The following is an 18,499-nucleotide window of genomic DNA, read 5'->3' on the forward strand; positions in this document are numbered from 1 at the left end:
TTAAATTAAAAGATCAAAAAATAAAAACTATAACTATTTTAAAGCTAAAAAACGAAATAAAGGTGATAAATTAATACTGCAGTTTTTTTAAGGTTTATAGGTTTTGTATTTAAACTAAAATAAATATTTAGCACTATGAATATATTAGTTTAAAGAAAAAATAGTTGAAAAAAAATCTAAAAATGTTTAAAGTCATGTTTGTTTCTTTGCTAAAAGAAATATCTGATCTATAAAAAATTTAAAGCATGTTATCTATCAAAAAACCAAAGAAAATTGCTGTTGTCAGTGAAAACTTAAACTTTAGCCGACATAGTAAGTATGCTTTTATTGTAGAAAAAAAAGCTTTTGTTGAGAAATTGCTCATATTTTAGGTGTGAGTAAAATCTGTCTACTAGTAGTAAACTTCAAGCAACAATTATCAACACAGGTGTCAATACTATTAGACTGATTATGAGTGATAAATTATTAGTATAATTACAATGATATTAGTTTTTTATAGAAAAATGTAAAAGCTAGTAAATAATTTTGAGTATACCAAACTTTGTATAAACAAACATGCTAATTATTTTGTATAACTTCATATTTTAAGTTTGAGCTGCTAATAGTATTTAGCAATTAGTAATAATTTTTTTTTGGTGTTGTATGCAATTTTTTTTATGCTAAAGTGTGTGAGGTTATTCGGTTTTACACAGAGTAACCTTTTGTTCATATATTTTCGAGCATACTTTCTTTGTTGCATTTTTTCGCACAAAACGAAACGTGTTAGTAGTGAGAAAACGCTTCTATGTGTTTCCAACGTTTTTTCTTCGAAACTTATGTAAACTTCGCTGTTAACTTCAGTCTTAGTGCTCATTTCTGTGTTTAATTAGTCTCGAGTGTTTCGAATAACTTGCATTTTATTTGTTGAAATTTTTGTATTTGTCAGTATTTTTGTTTGAAAGTAGGTAATGTGAACTAATTTTGTATGAACAGTTTGGTTTTACAGTTTGTTATGTTTATCTTTTTTTTTAACATGTTTTGTTGCAGTTGCTTAATTTTATGTAATTTTATAATAGTTTGTTACTTAAGTTAGTATAGTATGCTTGTTTGTTGCTCGAAACTAGAGACATAATTACAAGCTAACTAAAAACTCGTTATCAATTGGTATTTTTTTATAAAACAATAAAAAATAAAATAAAAGCTACATATATGTACACATCTCAATTACTATTTTAAACAAATTTAAATACCTAAGTTACAATCTTCTAATGCTACTACTTAAAACTACAAAAAAAACGAACTTACTGTAAACCATACTTAGTTTATTTTATTATTCAAACAATTTACAGAGCTGTTAAGTCAAAAAAAAAATTTTATGGCATTTAAGCTGCAGTTTCTTTGTTTTAAATTTACGATTAAGTTAATGTTTTAATGTAACTTTAGCAAAATATGAAAGTAAACAAAAAAGAAAGATATTTTTATGTTACTTCCAAAAGCAAATAAACTTAATTAGATATATTGAAATAAGGAGATATAGAGCATTTAAGTAATAAACAATTGATTGTAGTAACATTTTATTGATTTATCTATTTTCGGCGGTAGTAATTACGCATGAGTAATTACAAAATAAAATACCTTACAAAGTATTTAGGTTTAGCTACTACAAGTATATTTCAATAATAATTATTTATTTTATGCAATTTTTTCATGTTATTGCAAAAATTTAAGAATTATTGTTTGTAATAATAAAAGCATAATGAAAATTATATTAAAAAATTTTAATTTTAAATTTCTTTTATCAAAAAACTTTTTTAAATAAAATCAAAACTATTTTCACTCTATTTAACAGGTTAAAAATATGTTTTGGTAGTAACACAGTTAAATATAGAGTAGTAAACTTTTAAACTCAAGAAAGGCTCCTCATCAAAATAAACCAGCACTTAAACCAAGTCAGATTTAATTGAATCGTTAATCAGTTTAACGAGTTTATAGACAAACGACTCTGTTAAACTTAACAGCCAACTTGATCGTATAATGTTTGCATCATCAAACATCAAAGTGTTTCAACATTGAGTCATTGCAAACAATTCTAATTTGTTGATCAATGCAGCAGGAGACTTTGTACTCGATACAATTATAGTAGCGCTTTATGCTTTAAATTTTGCTCAATGTTAGTCGTCTCATATGACATAAAACTTAAATTGTTTATAAATACAATTTGTTTTACTTTGTGTCTGTTTATAATGTTCTAGTATGTGAGATAACGAAGTTGCTGTTTTTTTAAAACATTTTTTTCATTATTTTACTACTACTAAATTGTTTTCAAGTATTTGTTTTTAATTCATATGATAAACAGGCAAATATAGTGGCGCTACATGCTATATATTTTGTTTAATTTTTTAGTTTTCATGTGACAAAAACTAATCCTGTTTATAAATACTTGTAGCTTAAAATATGTTTGTTTATAAAGCTGAGTATGTTAGATAAAGGTTTAATGTATGTTTAGTTTTGTTCAAAGTTACTCAAACGATTTGGTGTTTTTTTACATTTTATTATCATTTTACTATTACTATATTTCTGTTTTTAAACCTTATATTAAACAGGTAAAAGTAAATTTATTTTGAAAAACAAAAAAAAATGTTTGGTAGAATAAATATTAATTTTTATTTAAAAAGTTTATACATAACTGACTCATTTTCGAAAAAAGTTCAGTACAACTCTATTTTATTTTCAAACTTTTTTTAAATAGACTTTTATACTTTATGACGTAACTATTTTTTGTTAGACTTTTCAAATTATTTATATATATCTAAAATTACTCTATAATATTCATAGATTTTAGAAATTTTATTCCGAAGAGAGCAAAATCATTTTTCGAAACTAATCAATAAACTTTTTTCGAAAATGAGTTAGTTATGTTTAAAATTTTTAATTTTTATTTAGTATTAAAACGTCTTTTTAATATTACATACCATAGCTTATAATTTAATTAACAGCAACTCAGCGAAATTACTGTGTTAGTTTATTGTGACGTAGAACTCAAGCTGTTTATATTAATATGAACCTTAAATTCTCTTGTATTGCATTTGATTTTTAGTATTAAGGTAAACAGGTATAGAGTGTACTAGATATAGTTTAAAAAATTACATTTTCTTACTGTCAGACTGCAGGTTGTTATTTAAGTAGTAGCAATTCATCAGAATGACCTTGCAAAAACTAGATGAAAAAAACACGGAATTAAAACGAGAAGTTAGTTTTATAAAAATAAAATGCAATTACTAAATGTTTTTATGTTTTTTTTTAACTATTATTTTTAACTAAATTATTTAAACCGTACAGTATGAATTTATTAAAAATAATTCGACTTTTTTGCTACGGTTAGTAGACTTAAAAATTAGACTTTGTTCTTATAAAACTAAAAAAAAAAACAATGTTTTAAATTAAATATAAGTTAAAGATAAAATAATAACGTATTAATGTAACTTGCCCTTTTAACTGTCGAAGTACCCATTATTGTACAACTACATATATTTTTTAAATCAAAATAAGGTTTTAACTTCAATTTTGTTAGAAATTTAAAATTTTGGAATACAGTTAAACAAGCTGGAATGTTTTAAATCACACTACATTGTCTAAGCCTACACTGTATTGTACGTCAGCGCAATACACAAAAACAACTTTGTTTTTTTTTTGAAGTGAATTTGCTGCAAATCTTGCTGAACCCAGTTTTAGCAATCCTAGCAACGAAAGAGCTTAAAATAATAAAATATTCAAAAGATTTTGACCACACCTGTTTCGAAAAGGTTTATTTTAAAAACAAATTTTACGCAAGTTTTGTCTTGAAATAAAAATTACGTAAAATCATTCGTTGAAAGTATTTATTAGCGTTTTGTTTTTTAATATAAAATCTGAAACTGATATCATTTAAATGTTATGCGAACCGAGCTTGGTTTATTAACCTACAAAAAACTCTTTTAACTTTGATTTTTTTTTTTTGATATCTATTAAGTAGTTCAAACAATCAACTAATTTTGTTTTTAAAACAAAGTTTATACCTATTTTGTCTTGAAATGAAAGTTACGTAAAATTTTTAAATGCAGATATTTATTTGCACATGTTATTTTTATTCAAAAACTCAAACTAATATCTTTGAAATGTCATGCAAACCATGCTTGGGTAATAAAACTAAAGTAAAAAAATTTGAACTTTGTTAATTTTTTTGATTTGTATTAAGTAGCACTTGTTTAAACAATGAACTAATTTTATTCAAAAGAAAAAGTTTATGCCTGTTTTATCTTGAAATAAAATTTACGTAAAATTTTTCATTGCAAGTAATTATTTGCAAATGCTATTTTTTCATACTAATATAATTTAAATGTCAAACGAACCATGCTTGGTTTACTAACCTAACTTCAAGGATAAAAAACAAACTCTTTGAACTTTGATTGAATTTTTTGATTTATTTTAAATAGAGCTTGTTTAAACACTAAAATAATTGAAAAATTCCTTGTAAGAAAATTTCAAAATTCTTCGTTTCGTATTTTAATTTGACAGAAGATTTTTAGAAAACAATTGATATCATTTAAGAGTGTACTTACATGTTATAACTAAATAATTTTACTAACAAAATCATTAAACATATTTAATAACAGAACATACTATAAGTTACATACTTTTAGTAGTTTACTCTTAACTCTTTATTTTTGTAAGTTTTTTCTCTGCTCTTTGATTTAGTTATTTTCAAAAAGTATGTTTGATACTATTTGTTTTTAATGTTTTTTTGCAGAAGTGGGTTAAATTATTTAAATTAATTTTAATTACGACCCAAAGAAAATAAAATCATTTATTTGTGATACGGTTGTTAGCTACTTCATTAGTGGTTTCCAAATGAAATCGTAAGAGTATGTCTAATATTTTTCATTTAACATAGATAAGAATCGTAGGATTAATCTAATAGTTTTGATTTTTTTAGAGTAAGTACATATAGATTAGTCACAAAACTATGTTCAAATATAGTCATATGTAGTCATATGAGAATTATATGCCATAAAGCTCGTTTTATGAAGTAATTTTTCTAATTTTTTCATGTTTACAGATAGGACTCGTTGGTGGAGTATGCGTGATCGTGGGATCGATGATCGGATCCGGAATTTTCATCTCCCCGGTCGGAGTCCTCGCTAACTCCGGATCCATTGGTTTCAGTTTGGTAGTTTGGCTGCTGTGCGGAATCATCGCTACTTTTGGTTGGTTTTTAACTGGCCCAAAATTTTAAATAACGAAAAATTTAAAACGTAACAACTGTATTGTGTTGGAGTTATTAAAAAGTCATGTTTAATTTTATTGGGGAACAAAATGTAAGTAAAGACAGTTTAAAAGGTTATTTCGCAATAGTTTAGCTGATTTTGGTTTTATAAACTACATATAAATACAGTATTTAGACTAACTAACTTGTTAATACACTTAAGAGAATTTTTCTGCATTAGCTTTTATTGTAGCAATGAAAAAAAAAAAGATAAACTGAAAAATTTTGACTAGTCTGAAAGTTAAACTTCTTGTTTTATTTTTGTTAAACATTCTATTTTGTTTTGTTAATAGAATTCTGTTTATTACAATATTCAAGGTAATTTTCGTACAAAAACTTGAACTTAAATTTGAAACTAAATATATTTAGGATCGCTTACATACGCGGAACTTGGAACAATGATACCGAAGTCAGGAGCGGAATATCCATATATCAAGGAAGCTTTCGGTAGGATGCCAGCATTCCTGTTCGCATGGACAAGTTCTATAGTACTAAAGCCTTCATCTGTAGCTATTATTGGTTGGTTTGTTATAAAATAATTGAATTTAAAAACTTTTGTTTACAAATACAAGTTCTGTAGTAATAAACCCTTTATCTGTAGCTATTATCAATTTGTTTATAAAATGTTATTTTCCTAAAAAAATATTTAATTTTATATTGCTTTGAAACCTTTATCAGTAACTATTATTGGTTAGTATGAGATAAAATATATAATTTTATTATATATGTACTATTGTTTACAAATAAAAGTTCTTTTTTTTTAAAGCTTTCAACAGTTGCTGTTATCGGTTTATTTGAATAGATATAGCAGCAACATATTGAATATTTTTTCATTTCAATAAATCATAAATATGTATTTTTCAAACCTTTCTAATAATTTTAACAGTCATCTTTGGCTATCATCGTTTGGTTTAAATGTATATTTATTTTAAGTTTAGTGATTTGTGTTCAAATCTTTTATACTTTAAAGTTTTAGAGAATTAACAAAATACAAGTTAATTATAAAGGTAAACATTTTTAATTGTACTAAAATATTTTTCTTAGAATTTCGAAACTATATTTCTAAAAGATTACTTATTTTATATAATTTTGAAATTTTATAAAACTTTTGCTGTTCAACTGTGTAATTAAATTTGTTATTTAAAATGTTTTTGAAAATGACAAAAAAAAAAACATTTTGATAAATAGCCGAACACATAGTTTTGCAGAGTAAAAATAATAATTTTTAATTTTACTCTGCTGTTTTTAAACTTCATTTAAACTAAAATATTGTTTACATGTAGCAATTATCACTGCAGTACATTGTACAGAATTTAAGAAAAAAATTTTAACAAAGGAAAAAAAAACAAAACTTAAATTATTCATTAAAAACAAAGTTTAAAACATTTTACAAAAATAATTTACACAAAATTAAAAATTTCTCCACAAAAATTTCTTTTAGTCAAATTGAATTTTATAAAATGTGCTTTTGCAATAACTGTTATGATTAAAACACAATTAAAATACAAACTATTAGGTTGTACCTTTGTTCCCGTACAGATTACATTGGGGTTGCTTTCAGAAAGTCTAAAATTGTCTTATTTAAATTTAATTTTTATCAGCTAAAGCTTCGCACAGGATGCTTTTGAGATATTTGTCTAGTATAAACTTTTCCCTAGATGAAAAATTAAAGTTGACATTTTCTATTAGCATTCTGTCATAGAATAATATATTACTTTCTATAAAAATTATTTTTTTTGAATTTAAAATCAACATATAGTTTCTTTAATTACATGTTTTTAATTTTATTGATAAAAAAGGTGTTATTGTTACAGCTGTTTAGAGTTTGGTGAACTTGAGTAAAAAATATTTGTCAAAAATATTTAGTAATTCTACGAAACTATTAAAATAGCCTTGCAATAAAATTTCGCTACTTTAAAACAAAACAGTAATAAACTCTTTCGATCAGTCTAAAGTTAAAAAATATAACTTTAATTACTTACTTTGGCTAGCTTATTGTTTCATAACAAGGTGGCCGATTAGATTATGATAATTAGCTGTCACATAGCTAATAAAAAATTAGCAAAAACAGATAACTTTTGTACTTCAATACAAAATTAAACAACAGTCGTAGATAAGAAGGTTTGTTGTGCAACGGAAACAAAGTGCAAACTTTTGCTTATGCTATTTTGACAAGCCTCCGTACTATCCAATCAAAACGCCTTTAAAGTCTTGCCTTTTATTTTTCGCGGTAAATGCAACATAGAGCGGTTTTTTAACAGGCAGTTGCAACGGAACTGGCATTGATAATTGTAATTAAACTTGTTGTTTCTATTGGTATTGATCTAAATACATGTTCATTGGATATTTATTAAACATCTTAAATTGTACTGTTTTTAGTCGAAGTACGTAGTTTGTTTTTAATTAAAACAATTAACTTAAGTTTGTCAACGAAATTTTGAAAATAAACAAACATGTATTTTAATTATGTACTTTTTTAGTCAAGCTTAGATTTTTTAAGCATTTTAATGTATTAAAAATTTTTACATCAGAAACACAACATTTTTATTTCAAGCTTTAAATAAAAAATAATAACTCAAAACTTTATGTTTCGTTTAAAATTTTTACTCAGCAGTTAAATTGAAATTTCATAACAAGTTTGGATTTTTTTTTTCTTAAATAATATTTTTGTGAATTTTAAACTGATTAATTAGATATTATTCACACAATTTTAATATTTAAAACTATAGTTAGTTAAAATACTTTTATAAACTTAAACTGATGTAGTGCAGTTTTTATTGTTTATAAAAAAAAAACAAAAATCAAGGTTTTGAAATAACGTTTAACTTTTTTAACTTTTAACACTTTCCTAGCTGACAATTTTACTTGGTTTATTTTATGTTTAAAATTTTTTTTTTATTTAGTGAGAGTTTCAAAAAACAGTTATTATAATATGAAAAATTAATTATATATAATAAAATAAATTTATGTAAAAATAACTTTTGCGGATTTTAACAAGTACTTCTACTATGATCATTGCACTTAAATCAACTTGTCTGATGCATTGTTTTTGTAATACACATCGTGAATAGCATGTACTTGAATTTGTAATACATATCGTGCAATGCATACACTTGATTTTGTTAAACATATATGCAATGCATACACTTGAATTTGAACTTTTGTAATATGCCAGTTCCAAAGTTAGTTGTAATTGAAAATAAACAAACCAATAAACTAAACTAAATAAAACAAATTAAAAAAATATCTTTTCAAGTCAATAAGTAACTAATAAATAACAGTTTTTTATAATAAAATTAAGTTTAGTAAAATGTTTTTATATTAATGTTTAAACGTAAGTTACCAAAAGTTTTAGGAGTCGTTTAATTTTCATAAAATATACCTTTTTATTCAAATATTTCAGTTTATTTTTTGCTAATTTTTATTTCAAATTTAGACCATAAAAGTTCAATAAAAATATTTTTCAACACAATATTACTTTTTTAAGTCAACTTTTTAATGTAAACAAGTTTAAGTATTTAAATGTACGTGTAATTTTTTTTACAGCAATGGTGTTCGGAAAATACCTGACAAAACCAATGTTTCCCGGTTGTGACAGTCCTGACGTACTTGTGAAAATAACCAGCGCAATGTGCATATGTAAGTGTAAAATTTAAACATTTTATAGAAAGTATAAGAAAAATGCATATTAGTCCTGACGTTCTTGTTAAAATTACCAGTGCATTGTGAATATGTTAGTTTGAAATACAGAGTAACAGTAGAAATTAATCAAAAGTTGTTGTTACAAATTCAAAGTTGAAAATCGTTAAATTTTTTTTGAACGTTTTGTCTAATTTAGCATCAAATCTAAACTATTGCGCGTTATAATTTTCAAGTTTTTATTAACTTTATATATAATAATATACTTAAAGTACAATTTTTATAAACTTTACAAATGTTATTATTTGATATGAAAAGTTTCTAAACAAAAATTTTCAGAAAATGCTACTTGAGAAATTACTTTTACTTTTTATATAACACTTTTGTTTGCGGTAAACTGTTACTACATGGTCTAAGTTTACCTCACTTCTACAAATGTTACCTAACGAATATGAATTTTTAACGAAACTTGAATTCCACGCTAAATAAAGCTAGATATGTAACATTGTAATATTAAGAATGTGCGTTGTTTTAATGCGTATTAGTTGGTTTTTGGAGAGTATACCAAGTCTACGCAAATTTAATTAAGTCTGCTGCGTAAATTGGAAAAAATAGACTGTTTAACGTAGAACTATAAACATAATTTCTAAATAAACTAGTAATATTTCTTGACATAGTTAATTTTACATTGACATAAAAAAATGAGTACCTTTTTCTGTATTCAATAAAAGTAAAAGTTTTAATCTGAATGATAAGTGTGTGATTTTTTTTATTGTAGAATTGCTTTAGCCTAAAACCATTACCAACCTTACAGTGAACATACTTTTATTTAAAACAGATTATTAACAAAACAATACTGCATTTTAGAAAACGGTATATACTGCATTATCTAGTCAATAATATATTTATTAAAATTACTTTATTTGAAAACTAGTTAACAAGCTATAATGTTGTAATTACTATTAAGTGACGTCATAAATGTCTTTAATGGTTTAATTAAATTAAACTTGCGGTTTTTATACAAGTGTGGTTCAGTTTTAACACTTTGAATTCCAAAATACATTGTAAATGCCAAAAAGTAGCATGTTTGCCAATATTTGTAAAACTATATCATTTAGTGTAAAACTTAAGAATGTTTTACTAGTTGAACTCAGGCTTTACGCTTAATAAAAGGTTGTATGTCATTTAATAATTTACTGAAACATTTATTTTCATCAAAAAAAAATATGAATTTTTTTTTAGTAAATTGCTATTTAAAAAAAGTTGATCAAAGAAAGTTATTGTTTTTAGTTAAAATGTAAAAATAAAAATTAAAAAAATTAAAAACGGATTTTACTTAGTTTATGTTAACAAATTAAAAAATAAAAGCTAACTAATTTACTATTCTTTAAAGTTTTATATATATAGGCGACATATAACCTTACTAATCTAAATTTATTAAATATCTTAAGTATTCGGTAGTGTTCGTATAGCTGGAAATATAAGACAATTTGATCGATATAACTTTATATTTTAGTTTCAGTCAATACACAGATTAAAGTATATATAACAAATTTAAAAATCTCATTAGGTGTATATTCTTTAAATTTATTTTGTTGAAAATATTTTTAGAATTATACTTTAACAGTAGTGTTGCTGCTATGTTATTTTAACTTTCATATATTTGACCTGCAAAATTATTTGTAGTCTTTATTCGATTTACCTATAAAACTTATTTTTTACTAGTGGAATTTAAAGCTACTGCATATTGTGTATTTTGTTTAAATATATTTTTTCAATTTTTCCTTGAAGTCTAAAGTTGTTTATAGTATTAATACAATTGATCTGTAATAATAATAAATAATAATTTATTTACAGTACTGGTCGCCTTCATTAATTCCTGCAGTGTGAAGGCAGCTTCAAGGGTGCAAATATTTTTTACAATCACAAAAGTTTTGGTTCTAATTGTGATCGTTTCATTTGGTATGATGGCCATGTCTAATGGTTAGATAATTAAATACTTACTAGAAATAAAACATAAATAACTAAAATGTATGTAGGCTGCAATGTAAGCAATACAAATTTAAGCTTTAATAAGGGTTAGGTAAAATATTTGTTTAACTCATAATTTTGTTGCGTATAATTTTATAAAATTAAGTGAAAATAATAACTAAAAAACTATCATTGTTGTAAAGAAAACAACGCTTGATCAAATTTCAACTCTAAAAATATTTTTAGGTCTCATCAAAAATTTCTTTTTACCTTTTTTAGCCCAAGATCTTTACTATAAAGTCTAAAAAATTAGTTTGTAGTAAAGTAAATTTAATTTATTTTGACAAAAAATTACTTCTGAAACTATCTTTTTGTATGTTTTTATAGGAGACACAGACAATCTACAGAACAGCTTCAGTGAACCCATCCAACTGAAAACACTTGGAACCGCTTTTTATCAGGGTTTTTGGGCTTACGATGGATGGAACCAACTCAACTACATCACTGAAGAACTTGAAAACCCCTATGTGTATGTTCGCTATCTAAGTTAATTTAAAATATAAATCTTTAAAAAATCTGTTACTTTTTTCTAAAATAAATGAAAAAAAGTTTGTTAAGTGTTGAGTAAAGGAGTATTAATACGACTTATATTTGCTACAAATCAACTAACAATTTGGAAGTTTTAATTATTTAAAGTGTTTACTCAGTTTAGCTGATAAAAATTGTTCAAAGTTATCCAATTTTTTTTTTATATTAATAAAGTTTTTCAAAACAGTGAAAAAATAACTTTAGTAAAAATTCAAAACACCTTTTTTCTCTGTTTTTTGCTAGAGCAACTTACACATTTTGTACTTTATTATTAGTTTTATTTAAAATACATAGTTTAGTATAACTATAAATTTTAAGAAGTTTAATTAGCAGCTAATACTTGAGAAAAAATATTACTAAGTTAGTTGATTTTATCGAAGTAATAAGAAAATAGTCACATACAAAACACATAACCAGTTTCGTTTAAAGCTTTAAGATTTTTATCCTTTACGAAAACTAGCTTATGTTTTTAATTAAAAGTTTAAAGGTAGTATATCTTTGTAAGATGATATTTAAAACCTATTAAGTTTAAAAAACAAGTTTTTTGTTGAATAATATTAGTAAAAAGAAAGATATCAAACGAAAATCTAACTTTATACTTGCTAAATTAAATGTCAACTACTTATTTTTATAGAAACCTACCAAAAGCCATTTGGATCGGAATACCATCAGTGACATTTATCTACCTCCTCACCAATATTGCTTATTTAGCTGGCTTGAGTTTGACACAAATGCTTGAAACCGAATCTGTTGCTGTTGTAAGTGAATTGCAAAATTAACACTCAATACTTTTAGCTTTTTAAATAACAAAAAAAAATAAGCAATACTTTTAATCTGTTCAAGTTATATTTTATAAAAAAAGGTTTTATTATAATAAAATTATCACTAGTGTATAAAAGACATTTAAGGTTAAACAATAGTTTTGAAATAACTGCATTTACCTAAAGACTTTTTAGTTAAAGAAAGTTTAAACTAAGAAACAAAAGTTTTCATATGTCTATATAAAACTTAAAAGAAAATACTCGTATACTGAAAAACAAATATATCAAAACTTTTTGATAGACGTTTAGAAATAAATATTTAGTAATCCTGTTATTGCATAACGATTCTTTTATTTTAAATGAATATTATATATCATTTAATTAATAGTTAATGACCTTTAACTAATTTATAAGTGAACTAGAAGTACTTGCTTAAAAATAAAAGTTTTTTAAATTAATACTTACAAACAACAGGAGATAAATGTTTAGGAGTATTGAATTGCTTGAATAAAGTAAATATATTAGACAGTAATGACTTTTTCAAAATCAAAATAGTACTAATTTTATACAGGCGTTTGGAGATAAGTATTTGGGAGTGTTGGCGATACTAATCCCCATCGGAGTTGCTTTTTCAACATTTGGAGGATGCAACGGTTATACTATTACCTGCCCAAGGTATAATGCTTGTTTAATACACTTATTTTTTATGAGCACTGTTTGTTTTAACCTAAAATTAAAAGTATTAAACAAGTTTTGGTTGCTTGAATTTTCAATTGCTTAAACTAGTACTTTATAACTAAGTCTAGTTCAAGCTTGATCGCTTTATTAAAAATTAAAAAGTTTAAGATAAGTGTATACACTGTTTTTTCTAATGTTTACATGCTTAAGTTAAAATATTGTTTAGACTGTATTATAACTATTTTTGTATCAAAATAAAAAAACAAGTTTTATTTCTTATTATTAAACATTTTATTTTCATTAAACTAAAACTATTTAAAAATTAAAAACTAATAAACTAGCATTTTCTTCAAATTCGCTGCAACAGTTTTTAAACACAAAACAATTATGTTTTATTAGTACAGACAGGTCGTATATTATCAGTTTTAGGAGAAAATATTTCTGAATTTGTATATTTTTATTTGATAATAATTAAGTTATTCAATTTGAAAATATCGATGTTTACAATCTAAAAACAAATTTAGCTTAGTTTTATTAGGTTATGAAGTTTTATTGCTTTTTTTAACTTAGTTTTATTGGTTGTAGCCTGTATAGTTTAATTCATTTACATATTAAAAAAATCTTTTTATAAGCAAAAAACCGTAATAAACAATTGTTTTTTAAAGTACTTTTATCAGTAAAATTTTTAAGTAAATATTTTTTAATAAAGTATAAAAAATTAAACAGCACATTACGTAAAACTAAAACGCAATTTACCTTTATACTTCCTAACTTAGATACTTGTTACCTTATAAAAATGTAAATAATGTTTATTCATGAGTGACAAACTTCAAAGAATGCTATACAATGGTAATAATTACTTATTAATTTTGTTGGATTTTCAAACTTTGTTAACAGTTAATTTCGTTGTCGATTACATAAAAACAATTACTTGGTTTTGTTTTTATATAACCTCGTTATACAATATATTTGCTTATTTACTATAAGAACTATAAAAAGTTTGTAATAAAAATTAGTTAATTAGGTTTATTACTATCAAAATAAAACAAGTTTTTAAGTTTAAGTAGTTAGCTAATAAAACTAAACATGTAAATAAAAATACTTAATTTTAATACTTTAAAAACTGAGTTTTACTAACTAATAAATAACTTTAAAACCACTTTTAAAAAACACCAGCTTTTAAAGATATGTTGAGAACTAAAAGAAAAGCATTAGTTTTGTTTGGTTAATATAAAACTAAAAAGAATGTTTATCGAGTGAACACAAATTTTAACTGATTTCTTTAAAGAAACTTGTAAAACCACTTGAAACTTAAAAACTATATATTTCTTAAAATTCGTAAATATATGTAAATATATGTAGAATAAGTAATATGAAAACTACTAAGTCCTAGAAATTAGCAAAAAATTAAAATCGTCGCTGATCTAATTAAATTATTTTAAAGCACGCATTAAAAATTGTTGATTTTCATGTAAGCCTTTCATTTTCGTAAGTAACATGTTAAACTGAACTGTTTTAATGCATATTTTGAAACGAATTGTCAAATAAGTTTTGAAGTAGTTAGCTTACATAAACTATTCGTAACTGTTACAGATAAAACAACTAATATAATCTGTTTGTAATTCAGAACTTATGTTCTAGTGGTTCCTGATATTTCTAAAACACTTCTTTTTTTTTTATACACTTTTATGAAAAAGGTATGCTTTAAAAAAGTATTTAATCTTAGTTGTAAAACTTAACTAAACTTAAACTAACGTAACAAAATTTATAGGCTAAATACTAAAAATAAAATTGCAATAAGTTCATCAACCTTGCCACAACAATGTGCAAAAATACAAATTTGTTTGAAAAACACTTTTCATTTGTTTGTATATTAATTCAATTACTTAACTTTATTACAAACAGGATAACGATGACGGCAGCTAGAGATGGTTCGATGCCCGAACTATTAGCGATGGTTCATCACAAAAAATCGACACCCATACCTGCTATTATTTTCAATGTAATGTTTTTAAAACATGAAAAAAGTTTGAGTAATTTATTAAAAGTCATCACTTGATATAAATTATTTCCTAAACTTGCTGTTTATTAGTAATTTGTTTAGCTAGTTTCTAAAAAAACTTTCAACTACAATTATTTAAACGTAAAATTAAACTAAAGTTTTATAATTTTCATTTTGGCTTTAATAGACAAGCTTTTGTATTATTTTTCTAAATATATCTAACCGATACCAATAACACCTTAAGCTTTACTTTACGCATTAAAATTTTTGTTTTTATCTAATTAAGTTCTCCTTTTTTACCGATTTGAAACATAAAATCAAAAGCAAACAAATACGATAAGTCCACAAGTAAAAAATCAGAAACATAGTTTGTTTTACAGACAGTAATAGCAATCTTGGTGCTGTTTCCGAACGATTTCGGAACTCTGGTCAATTACTTTTCATTTTCAATGTGGATCTTCCACGGAATGTCGGCCGCAGCACTCATAAGGTTGAGGTACACACAACCTAACAGACACCGACCTTATAAGGTGCGTTTATAACTTATATTTTTAAATAAAACTGTTCATAGTTAGTAAGGCATGTTTTTGATTTAAAGTTTATGAGTTTTTTGAGTTTAAAAATAGAGCTAATTTATTTATTTTAACTGAATAAAATCTAGTAAAGTTAAATGTTTTAAAATTCAAACTTCTGATCCAACTTCAATTTTGTTTATCTTGTTTAGTATTTTTAGAATGCAAATAAACATTCAAATAAATCCAGGTACAATTAATTGTATAGTTTTTTTTAGCTATCCTTCTAGTATTGTTTTCTATCTAATGTTTTTAGATCTACTTAACGACATCATTTTAAAGGTCCCATTCTCAATCACCTGCAGTGTGATCTTGGTAGCAATCTTTCTAATATTATCTTTGGTTTAATATAAAAATCTTATTACAAAAATACAGGTGCCTCTTATATTACCATGTATCTTAGTAGCAAATTTCCAGGTATTAACTTTTAAAAGTACACACCAAACATTTTAAAGGTTCCATTCGTAATCCCGTGTATGGTGATCTTGGTAGCAATCTTCCTTGTTTTCTTTTATTTCTAACGTAACTAATCCTACTCTGTTCTAACACTCACATATTGTAAGACTTGTAACAGTCTTCCTGGTTTTCTTTTTTATCATCAGCGAACCCGGAAGTTGTACTTTATGTTACTAACATACATTTACACACACTTCACAGGTACCATTCGTAATTCCCTGCATAGTGATCTTGGTGGCAATCTTCCTCGTGTTCTTCCCCATAATAAGCGAGCCTGCTTGGGAGTTCTTGTACGCTTTCCTGTTCATCTTATCGGGATTGTTGTTTTACATCCCCATCGTTCACTACGGGAAGAAACCAGATTGCCAGTGCTTCGGTTTGTTTGATTTTCAGATTAGTTTTGATTATTGTTATTAATTTATAATTTTTATTAAACTTCGGTTTGTTTTTTATTTTATTTCAGATTAGTTTTGTTTTTTAATTGTTTATTCGTATTTTTTATTACGCTCGTGATTTGAACTGCACTAAAACAACGGTCTAAATTTGGTTCGTTTGTTTATTTCTTTAATTTGTTGTCGAATAAAGTTATTAAGATTTTACAAAAACCAATTAAAACATTTGAAAATTTTTACAACATTATTTTTATTAACTTTTGTTTTATAGCAAGCAAAACTCGACTAATAAATTAAATTGTTATTAATATATTAAAGTAAAATTAGAAATGTAAAAGTTTTTTGTTTTCATTAAAATGTTTAGCTAGTAGTGAAAAAAAAAGTTAGGACCAAAACATTAAAATAATAGTTCGTAAAGTATCGTTGTTATTAAGCAAATCAACGACAGTAATAAAACCAAAGGTTGGTAAAGTTTTGATTAAGTATACTAAACTAAAGTACATGAAAATAAAATAAAAATAATTAAAAGACTTTATACAAACTATTTATTATTTTCAAGGTATATTTACGAGGTTCGTGCAAGTGTTGCTGCAAGTTTTACCAATTGAAACTCAAGAAAAGTACTCGCTGAGGGAGGAGAAACCTCGAAAGAAATATTAATTTAGTGTTTTTTAAATATCAAAGAAAATTTACATGCTTTTTATTTAACATTTTATAGCTTTATCAAAATGCAACAGTCTTTAAAGCAACACGAAAAAAATTAAGTTTCAACTCGCTAAATGCTTGATTCTGTTTTCGTATAAAACTTTTTCGTTATAAACCTAAATAAACAAGTAATAAAACAGTTTCGTTTTAAACGTTTGAGTATATAAAAAACATAAAATACTAAAAAATTTATGTTAAACAATTGTTGAAGTGTTTTAAATTTTGTTTGCTAAAGAAATAGAAATAGAACTAGATAACCTGAATGGACTGAAGAGCTCTTTTTGTAATAATTTATTTTTTTTTAGAAAAACCTCAAAAACTAATTTTTTTAACCATTTTTACTATTTATAATGTAATTTTGAAAATTTTATATTGAAGTATAGTATTATACATACAATTTTTTTATTTAGATGATAGTTAAACTAATTAACTCTATAGAATAAATAGATGTTTTGTTATGGTTTTGTATTTCAACTTTGTCGTATTTATTATTCATGTATTTTTACTTTAGTATGTAGTAATATTGTAATGTACTTTAGTACATAACAATATTTTTTTTGCTTAAATGTTTTCAAATGTTTCTAAAACAATTTTTAATAATTTTTTTTTACACGCTCAGTACACTTTATTTTGGGTTAATATTTGTTAGTGCTTTTTATTCTAGAATTTAAATATCATTACTAGATCCTGCTGGTTAAATATTATGCTTAACCATAAGTTTGTTTTTCAAAGTCAGGTTTTTCAACGCATGTTTAGACACTGCCTATTATTTAACTCAAAATCTTATTGATAGTTCTTATAAATAGTTTTTCTATTTTGCCTTTTCTATGCTTTAAAATAAATTATATAGTAATCGTTCTTTAGTACACATATACTGTAGTTTGAACTTTTAAGCGTTGTTACTCAAGTTTTGATCCATATAATTTTAATTTATTTAAATCTAGTACTTGTTTAAAAACGTTTTTTATTGAACTTCATCAGTGTATAAAATGCGTATTTACAAAAATACCTTCAGTAAATACTAATTAATTCAATGCTATGTGCTTTTATTTGTAGTTTACTTTTTTTTAAATGCTTTTATGTAAATTTAAGCTTAATAAACTTAACAAGATCAAACCACTATTCGTTATCTCTATTTAATTTTTTCTTTAAACTATTTGATTTAGATACAGTTGCTTTAATTTGTTTAGTTTAATCCAATTTTAGCAAGTATTTTTCTTTAGTTTAGTTTGAAATGTACAAATAAAAAAAAATTGTAATTAAGTATTTAGTAAGTTATATTAATAATTGATAAACTTCATTTAAAATTATAAAAATATTGACTTATATCAAACATAACATTATAACCAAAAGTTATATAATATTTTATTTGTTAATAACTACAGTAAAAATAGTGGATTTTTTTTAAGCTTTGTTATATTCTAAAGAAAAAATTTTTTTATCATGAAATGTAA

The 18,499-nt window shown here is 24.2% G+C and overlaps 1 protein-coding gene across 2 annotated transcripts; it reads left to right on the forward strand.

Moving 5' to 3' along the window:
- The first annotated feature begins 3,140 nt into the window (after positions 1-3,140).
- On the forward strand, positions 3,141-18,071 carry LOC145849132 (b(0,+)-type amino acid transporter 1-like). Of its 2 annotated transcripts, none has more exons than XM_082954225.1 (12): positions 3,141-3,228; positions 5,075-5,222; positions 5,651-5,800; positions 8,828-8,920; positions 10,778-10,903; positions 11,279-11,420; positions 12,114-12,237; positions 12,812-12,915; positions 14,824-14,920; positions 15,301-15,450; positions 16,150-16,324; positions 16,900-18,070. In XM_082954225.1, the coding sequence occupies exons 1-12, from the start codon at positions 3,181-3,183 to the stop codon at positions 16,998-17,000; spliced, it is 1,458 nt and encodes a 485-aa protein (XP_082810351.1). In that variant the 5' UTR covers positions 3,141-3,180; the 3' UTR covers positions 17,001-18,070. The 2 variants fall into 2 exon arrangements, with proteins under 2 accessions (XP_082810351.1, XP_082810354.1); XM_082954228.1 differs by lacking the exon at positions 3,141-3,228 and adding an exon at positions 4,772-4,880 and having other exon boundaries at positions 16,900-18,071.
- Positions 18,072-18,499: the final 428 nt, after the last annotated feature.

Source organism: Thalia democratica, chromosome 1, assembly GCF_965202585.1.
Source record: "Thalia democratica chromosome 1, ktThaDemo2.hap1.1, whole genome shotgun sequence".
Lineage (NCBI taxonomy): Eukaryota > Metazoa > Chordata > Thaliacea > Salpida > Salpidae > Thalia > Thalia democratica.